At 31.9% G+C, this 9,767-nt stretch overlaps 1 protein-coding gene and 1 pseudogene across 1 annotated transcript; one reads left to right on the top strand and one right to left on the bottom strand.

Moving 5' to 3' along the window:
* The first annotated feature begins 367 nt into the window (after nt 1-367).
* LOC134236655 (uncharacterized) lies at nt 368-2,110 on the top strand. The gene is made up of 4 exons (XM_062718828.1): nt 368-523; nt 650-841; nt 1,004-1,107; nt 1,349-2,110. Exons 1-4 carry the CDS (start codon nt 409-411, stop codon nt 2,108-2,110), a joined length of 1,173 nt encoding a protein of 390 aa, XP_062574812.1. The 5' UTR covers nt 368-408.
* A 301-nt stretch (nt 2,111-2,411) lies between these two features.
* Nucleotides 2,412-5,484, bottom strand: LOC134236672 (uncharacterized; annotated as a pseudogene).
* Nucleotides 5,485-9,767: the final 4,283 nt, after the last annotated feature.

The raw sequence follows: 9,767 nt of genomic DNA, 5'->3' as shown, positions 1-9,767 counted from the left end.
GGAAAAACTTCTCCGTAGCTAATGTAAACAAGTCCACTTATATATGCTCCAAGCATTTTGTATCTGGAAGGCCTACTGAAGAGCACCCAGACCCGTTGCCAGCATCAGGCACTTCGTTTGATATAGAGAGAGCATACAGGAAAAAGAGACGAGTGTTGTCCAGAGTTGACACTGACAATGGAAATGGACCACATGAAAATAAAATAAAAAATGGTACATGATCTATAAATCACCTTTGTGACAAGTTCAAATGAATATCACTCATTATATACTAGTATTAAAATTGATCTGCTGTATTGTTGAGTAATATTTTTTCTGTTATGTATTTTGGTTTAATTTATAATTTATCTACAAAATGACATTTTTTAATCAGAGGTATTTTGCTGGGATGTGGGGGCCCATGAAGAAATGTCTTCAGAAGTTGAAGGAATCCAAAGTGGTGATGACTGTGATGTACTACAAATACATAATGAAGATGTGGAAGTGTTGCCTGTAATAGAAGGAAAGGATGACATCCCCAAAGGTATCACATTAATGATCTATATTTTTTTTGGGGGGGGGGGGGGTTGGGGGGGTTGAGGGTTGGTTTTAATCTGGTGGCAAAATTTACTTGCTTCAAAATGGCCAATTTATTTTTCCTTTTTTTAAGTTGACCATTCATATTGCTCAAAAGCCAACACCACTGCTGTTTCCACTACCAGTATACAGTGTCAGACTGATGTTACATTAGAAGATTTATCAGCATATGATGATATTCATCTGAAGGACAAAGGCAGTATGAGAAGAAGCCATGTCATGAATGATGTCCTGAAGAATGATGCATCCTGTAAATTCTACACTGGTATGTCAAAATCTATTTTTAATTAATTTTAATTCAATAAATCTTAGACTATTCATTTAGTGTCAAGCTGTCTACACTGTTATGATGCTTGCATAAATTAGTACGGTATTTTCTTGATATATAATTTTTCACAATAATTTATGTCCATGAATATTATAACAGGGCTTTCTCTTGGAATTTTCTTTCTGTTGCTCAATTCGCTCAAAGACAAAGCTGCCAGACTTTCATACTGGAGGGGAAAGGAAACTAACTTGGAAAATAATGAGGTATTATTGCTTCTTATTAAGATAATATATTAACTCCTAGGGATTATATAATTGTACATTCTTGCCTTATTTGATCATCCACATTTCATAGGATTTTCAAGTATTTACATAAATTTATAATATTCAAAATTTTCAAATTGTGTATAGAAAAATAGGTTTAAGTTTTAAACTTAAATTAAAATTTAGTATTTATTGTTAGTGACATTTATAGAACTCTTCAAAAACTATACTACATTTTTAGATGAAAAGGAGAGGGCCAAAGAGACTATTATCTATTCGAGAAGAAATGGTGATGACCCTGATGCGCCTCAGAAGAGGGATAGATACAAAAACGTTGGGTGCTATCTTTGGTGTACAGGCTGGAACTGTCAGTAAAATTTTTTTCACATGGACAACTTTTCTTGCATTGGAACTTAAATTTCTAATTTCATGGCCAACTAGAAATCAAATTGCACAAAAATTACCAAGTTGTTTTAAATATTTCCCCAGCACAAGGTGTATTATTGATTGCACAGAGTTTTTTATTCAAAAACCCAGTCTACCTTCCTCACAGAGAATTACTTGGTCATCTTATAAGCACCACAATACTCTAAAGTCATTAATTGCAATTACCCCAACAGGATCAATCTGCTTTTTGTCTAGTTTATTCACTGGCAGCATCTCTGATAAACGGATAGTTGAAGAATCTGGATTTTTAGAATGTATAGAAAGAGGGGATGACATAATGGCAGATCGAGGCTTTTTGATAAGAGGAAACCTGGCTCTAAAAGGAGCTACGCTAAACATTCCCCCCTTTGCTTTTAACAGACAACTATCGGGTTTAGCTGTAACAAAAACAAGACGCATAGCTAGGGCAAGAATACATGTAGAGAGGGCAATTGGTCGACTTAAATGTTTCAACATTTTGCAGGGTGTTATACCACTTAAATTAAAGCCCATCATTGATCAGATAGTATGCTTGTGTGCAGCTTTATGCAATTTAGACCACCAGCTAGTGAAATAATGTAGCATATATGAAATGTATGCCAGATAAGTGCTGGGAATATTTAGCAGAGAAAATCTAGCCTCTTTTATTACAGTTGATCCTTTGTTTCAGATGATTAAATAGTTATTGCTGGCTTGCCACAGATTTCAAATAAATTTGGTGTAAAGTAATTATAACTTATTTGATGTTGCATAATGTATTATTTATTTTTTATATTTCTTTAACAAATTGCATAGTGCTGTGTCTCACTAAAATAATAATTCAATAGTCTAAAGAATAAACATAATAACTAGTTATTTGACATTTTATTAAGCTTCAGCATTGTTATCAATTGATTCATGAAAGGTACAATGAACAAAGATGCACATGGATTTTTTTAAAAACTGTACAATCACAAGCGATCAAGATGTAATGAATTATTTGTTCTTACTAATAACACATGATATACACATTGAGTATAAGGAATGGAAAAAATAAGAAATTTGTGTTAAAGTTGTTTTTTTTTCTTTTGCAATGTTAACTTTATATATTGTATTTGAAGGGCATATCAATGATATCATATGCTGTGGCAGTTGTTTTCTAATTATGGTCAAGACATGTTTAGTACTATACTAATACTCATGTGTTTTTTACTGGAACTGTGAAAAAAGTACAGTTGAACATGTTCATTTTAATTTTCATTCCATATTTGATACATCAGTCAACAACTGTTGAAATAAATAACGATCAAAAAAAAACATTCATTTTCATTATCATATCTCTGAAAAATGCTTCATGAAATGGAAGTTGTGAAACATGGATACCTTTTTCTGTATAAATGACAAGATCACAGTGTGGAATACCATAAATACCCATCTGACCTTGCATCTGATGATAATATTCAGATTTCTCAGTGACAAAAGACATGTTATCAACAACTGAACAGCCTTTCTGAACAGCAACCTCTTTAGGATGCATATGTTTTAATGAAAATGGACATTTTATCTCAAAAATTCTTTTTCCATGACACTGGCAAGAAAGAATTCCATCTACACTACAACCAATAAAAGGGTAATCACTCATGACATACAGACCCTTTTCCTCGACGCACACTCTCTTGTGAAAACACCTACTTGCCCTTGTGTAAAGCTCACGAGCCACTTTCTCTTTTTTTAACCCCCAATTTATAGAAGGCACAGAAATGCTTGTGTTGTATTTCAACATGATTGATTTTAGAAGTGACGGTGGGCAGTGACCCTTGTCTACTGCTTGGCAAATTTTACGAAAATTAGAAGCTGTAAGCATTCCATATCTCATAGCCGTCCATGCTGGATTTTCAGTTTGACCTCTAGTGCTCTGCTCAATATCCATGATAATTTCTGGTGCAAGCTGTCCAAAACTTTCTCGAAACTGGGATACAGTTGGAGTTCCATGGTCAGACACTAAAATCCAGTAAAAATACATGCATGTATGATACAAAAGTTGATGCAAAAAATCAAATTGGATGTAGAAACTTTTTGAAATTTTGTAACAATTCAAAGATCATAATAGAAATGCACAAAAACATGAAATGTATTTTGTTGATATTATAAAATAGGTGATATGTGAAAAAAAGCTTTGAGTAATACATTACTTCCTTTTAAAATTTACACATCAAAACAAAAATATCTCACTTTGAATTTCTTATATTACATCCTAACAACTATAAACAGACTTTTAAATTACAGCTGGTATAACCAATTTTATGAATAAGAAATATTAATCAAGCTGGGATGAAAATGCAAATTCATGTTATATATTAATTTCTTACAATATATTAATTTCTTACTAGAAATATTCTTTAACTGTTCTTTCACTGAATTGGCAAGGCATGACATATCCGTATCTTTTGATTCAGCTGTTGGATTAATACTGCGATCCTGTAAAATGTCTAGTGCCTGTGTATCTGCTTGCAACTAAATACAACAGATTCCTTAGTGAATGATGAAATGTACAATATCATACATAAAAATGTATTAACAACTCATTCATAATTGATGTAATAATACCTGTGTTAAATTCTTGGCAAAATTAGCTATGTCGATCTCCTTGTTGCGATCTTCAGTTGATCTAGGATCATACAGATCCAGCAAATTTTCTTTCTCTTCGTTCAAAACGGAAAATCTGTTAAATGAAAGAAAATCATGAAAGATTTATCACAAAGCAAAATATTACTTGAGTCAGATTTCAAACTACCCTTGTGTTCTATAAATATTATAATAAATACATAGAAAAACATAAGAAATGCATATTTAATTTAGATTTACTTACTAGTGAGCAACGGCTCACTGACTTCTCAGTTTCAACAACACAGGTAACAGTCAACACTCTTGAATTATTCAAAATTAAACCTCAACTACAAAGAGAAAATATAAACAAAAAAGTAAAATAGAAATGAAAAATAAAAACAAGAACATGCAATAAATTTTTTAAAACAAAAACAACTTGTATTAATATTTACTTTGCTTTTACAATCCTTAGCCTTTTAACAGGCACTGGACAGTCGTGGCTTCTGGGTCTTTTCATCCATTTGTTTTCCCCATCTGTCACCGACTTCATTTCAAAGTCTTCAAGCTCATACAGAGCAGCAGAAACATGTCTGCAAGCACCATCCATTCTAAAATCATAAAAAGAACATTCATCACATATTCCTTTTTGAACTGAAGTTACTTATTTCAAATGTAACAATATGCAATCAGCTGACTTACTTAACAAGTTTAAATACACATTCTTTAAAACATACTAACCCCCCAATACATGTACAGTAGGCTGAAGTGACTTCTCCAGTTGCTTTCTTGATAGAGAACCATAGTTGGTAAAACTTTGTATTCATATATGTAGTCTCTTTTTGAGTAGGTTTAACTTTCGCTCGAAACAAACAGACCTCAGCATCTCCACACTTGTTGAATGTCAGACTCTCTACATGACCGTCTATAAATAATCTATAATCCTCACACGATTTGTAAGCTCTTAACTTCTTTTTATCATAGTCTGATGTTTTGTGTAAAAGATAATTAAATATGTCATATAAAGTGAAATTGGATGGAATCTCTGAGAAATCGGACGTGAAGTTGTTGTCAAGGAATGGATCTGAAATGGGTAGTTGTACCAACTTTTTCTTTAGATCAAGTGTAGTATTGCATGTAAAATCAGGATCAATTGGTAAATCGAGTGACTTAACAGCTTCACAAAGTTCAATAAGATTATTCCTCCGTAAATTTGTAGCAGTAATGCCACGATCTGATAAATATTTCTGCAAATCAGTTACCTTCAACAAAGCGAAGCAACTACTCGCCATTTGTAAACAACGAAGGAATGTCTGGTGTCACGTGATCGCGGGTAATGTAAAAGAGGAAACCAACGCCGGAGTTGGGTATTGGAAAACGGACTATTTACAGAAGACTAGCAGAAAATTAGAAACTTGGAGCAGTCTGAGCCTCAGTTTTGGTGTTTTCATGAGTCTTAATTACGGTGAGTGATTGAAATTTTTACAATTTTCCACTACAACAGTTACTGAAGAATGTATATTAACCATGCAGTAAAATATGTAACACTGGCAAGTGTTTTTGCACATTTCAATTTAATTCTGATTGATTATATATGTTCGCATTACTTTAGTATTTTATAACTAAAAAGAAAAGATTATGCTTGGCCTGAGGAACCCGGACTGGAGGAGGAGGGTATGCCCCCCCCCCCCCTTCCATAATATTGCCGATATTAAACTATATGATAAAATGAAATTAAATTCCCTAACTTAGATTGTTTCTGTGGGCCTAACGTGAAAAAGATGACCATGATCAGTTACATAACTGTATCCCAAATTATAAAGTTTAATTTGAATTTAGTTTAATTTTAATTTGTTGTATTCACGGTATGTATGTAACCAAAGTCACTCACCAGCTATAATGATTATAACTTGATTGATGGTCGGGTAAATAAAAATTTTGTATATAGATCTAATAGTAGATATCTTTATTTACCATTTAAGATAATACCTGTTTTTTACATGAAAAATTATGAATTAATGAAAATTTGTAAAATGGAATAACCTTTGTTATGGCGTACGTAAAAAAAAAAAGGAAAAAGGGGCATGGGTTAACTCTGTACTTAATATATTTTAGTTTAGGAAAGGGGATTACCTTGGAAGTATTGTGATACAGACAAGTGTATTATGTAGTGGACTAGTGGTAACTGAATTGTATATATACCACAGTAAAATAATTAATTAAAAAAAAATAAACTTTTTTAAAATGTCATCCAGTGTTTACTTATAAAAGAAAATTCATATTCAGCTAACATTTTCTCCGGTACCACTGAACTAATTTAAGTCAACTAGGTTCAAATAATAAGCATCATTAGATTCAAAGCACGTAAATTTATGAAATGAATATCTATACTCCATTTTTTCTTGGGGGGTGGGTTATTGGAAAGAAATTTCATTTTAAAGAATATCTAAAATCAATACGGTCACAACTTTGTGTTGTATACTTCTGTTTTTAGAATGAAACTCGGCACTTTGAATTAAGCCAAACTCGGAAAGAAGCAGAAACAGAATTAGATGAGCTGAAATAGAATTAGACAGGAAAAACATGTAAATAAGACATTTAGTAAAAACGTTAACTTTTTAAAATAAAATGATAAATCATTGAGGTCTCTTGGAATTTAATTGATTCCAATAAACATGCTTTCCATTCATCATCATTGCTCAAGCTCAACTAGAAATGGTTCTAAGTATATGAAGGCAAAGCTGTATAATATTATTACATTTTAATTTTATTACTTTTTCAGATTATGAGAAGACATTATTACAGTACAGACCATTGATGCTGGAAGTGAGTGGATAGTGTTAGCGGAGACTCAGGGATCCAGAAAATAGATCCATAAATTGTACAGTGTATACATGAAAGTGGATCAAATAAAAATGTTCAATCCAAAAGTAATATTCTTTGTTTGTCTGTTAGCATTTATTTTTTATTGATGTAAATCTAATAGCTATCAATTTTTAGTAGGCAGATTAATAATTAGACCGTAGAAGAATCTGAAACATATCTTTATATTCTGCATTTTGAAGTATCATAATTAAAACAAGGTCAATATTAAATGATCAATCAACTAATTTCAAAACTGACAAAATGTTTTCGTGGGAAAAAAGAAAGAGGGCTAATTTATATATTGTGCCTCATGTACTACTGATGTTGGTGTGAGTGAAATAAAAATGATGATGATGATTAACTAGTTTAAAGTCAGACGACACGTTCTTCAAATTTATGTTTTGTATCTCTTGGTATTATATAAAAAAATATTCATATTCGTCATTCTCTTCTGACTTCTACATTGTTTTCAAAATGTTTTTAAATATAAATATAACAAAAATTTTGATATATGCCATTCAAAAGATTGCCCATTAGGGTTATTAATGAATATCTTTTAGGGTCAGTTCAAGTTTAGACATTCATAAACATTATAGCCCTTCCAGATTTTTATTTTAGGCACCAGTAGCTACTGAGGTCTTAGCTGTCTTGCAATATTGTTTCTTAATTAGGACAACAGGAGAATGTATCATCAGTTCAATACCAAAGGTTCCAGTCATTCGTTCTTGACAGACATGGTATCGTTTTTGAAAGTGCATGGTGTGTGGTAGACATTAAAAAAAAACTGCAAGAAAAAAAAGTGGGGAAATTCTCTAAACTCGGGGGGAGGTGTGTTAAACATCAGGTTATGTGGAGAAAAAAGTTGGGTGGGGAATGTCATCCCCCCTACCCAACCCAAACCTGATGCTACATGCCTGACTGATATGGTTTTACTTTAAAATTATGTGAGCTGTCATAGTGACTCTCTTTCATAAACTAGAATTATTGTGAGCAAGCTCATAAAATGATACCCACCCTCCCGCTATTGCATCAAATGTTTTTAATTACAAATAAGGTCTAAATATTAATTTAAAACCTTTTTAAAATTTTGCTAGTGCAGATATACATACCAAAAATGATTATGACATATACTGAAATCATAGGTAGTAAAACCGTTGTGTTGAGCACAAACTTCCAATTTCTCTTCATTCGAAGTTAAATATGTAAATGTGCCAAACTCATATAGTACACTATTACTGCAGTTACCTTGAAAAAGCCATGTTCTTGAGTCAAGGTCAAACATGTCCAAATGAACTTTGGTCAAGGTCATGACAAACCTTTACCTCAAAAATAATCCCCGAGATGAAACTTCAAGTCTTTTCATTAGAATGTTACAGAATGGGCAAAGATTGCACTATTCTTCTACCAATGACCTTGAATTTGTTCAAATGACCTTGAGTCAAGTTTTTGACACATCTCTAGATCACAAGAAATTTTAATATCAAGTATGAACTTTCAGTGGCACTTCATTGAAATGTTATGGACAAGTCAACATATTACATACATATGGATGGGTGAACAAGGTGATTCCTACCCCCCCCCCCCCTCTTTTCCAAGTTTCGTTTGTAAGGAATATAAAATTCCTTTTGAAATTGAATGTGCATTTATTTATCAACAATAGTAAAATTATGAGTATGCTTTGATCAGAACCAATATGACCAATATAATGGACACTGTACATGTATTCAAATTACCCCCACCCCTTCAAAAAAGCATATAAATGCCAGAATGTCACACATTTTAACCATTTGTAACTTTTTTCTTCTAAAGTTGCCTGCAAATTTTATTGTATAGATTTGACATATAGATAACCCCTAACAAGATCACACCATTCATTTTTCTAGCAGTGGTTGTAGATTTTGTGTATATAGTGATAAACATATGTAATTTTTTTCAAAATTAATAAGCATTGACGCCATGTTCTTTTCCCGTTGTCATGGCAACAATATCACTACAGAAATTTTGTTTTTCCTATTTTTGGAGAATAAAGTAATTCCATCTTTTAACAAATAAAGTAACCAAAATACCTTATCTTATCACGTTCAGAAAAGATATTCATAGAAAATGTCTAAAAATCATTGATTTTTATAAGGATTTATAAACCCGTTGCTAAGGAAATGAATTTCCTTAGATACCAGTCCCTTCATACGTTCAAAAAAGATTTTAATTGTGTTTTAGCATTAGATAGGGCAAAATCTTTTATATACCAAAAGCTTTTGAAAAAATAAAATTTTGACTTTCCATTCAATGCTCGATGCTTGCTGATTTTGACTCTTAAGGGGGCCGACTATAGTTTTATTGTGTGAAAACTACAATAGCGAAACTCTTCATTCTTATACCATATATAACTTACATTAACTTCAGTGTACATACAGAGTTTGAGACAAATCTACCGTCCAGGTATTTTTGAGGACCGTCTCAAAATACAGGTACATTTACTACAGGATTATATAGGAAAATGCCAATTTTTAGCACTTTAAAGCAAATTATACAAATACTACAATAGACATTTTGTTCAAACTATAATATTTGATGAGTAATACTATATTATACAATATATGTAAGAAACACAAAATTATACCGTCTTGTTACGAGAGGGGGCATCTCAAAATGCCAAAAATTAGCAAATTTTACTATTTTTATAGAGTATTACAAAACATGACGCACACAATGGATTCACATGAAAGCATAATAAAAATATTGGAGATATTCTAAAATTTCTATGTTTTAAATTTCAAAAGCGTATG

This window comes from Saccostrea cucullata, unplaced genomic scaffold (assembly GCF_032062105.1).
Source record: "Saccostrea cucullata isolate Sc308-1 unplaced genomic scaffold, CSIRO_AGI_Scuc_v1 ctg443, whole genome shotgun sequence".
NCBI lineage: Eukaryota > Metazoa > Mollusca > Bivalvia > Ostreida > Ostreidae > Saccostrea > Saccostrea cuccullata.
This window is presented reverse-complemented; position numbering and strand designations above follow the sequence as displayed.

Excerpts from the sequence above, each read along its gene's own strand:
- LOC134236655 (XM_062718828.1), top strand. The coding sequence starts at position 409 with ATGTCTTCAGAAGTTGAAGGAATCCAAAGTGGTGATGACTGTGATGTA. Across the intron at positions 842-1,003 it reads ATCCTGTAAATTCTACACTG|GGCTTTCTCTTGGAATTTTC; the intron begins GTATGTCAAAAT and ends ATATTATAACAG. Across the intron at positions 1,108-1,348 it reads CTAACTTGGAAAATAATGAG|ATGAAAAGGAGAGGGCCAAA; the intron begins GTATTATTGCTT and ends CTACATTTTTAG.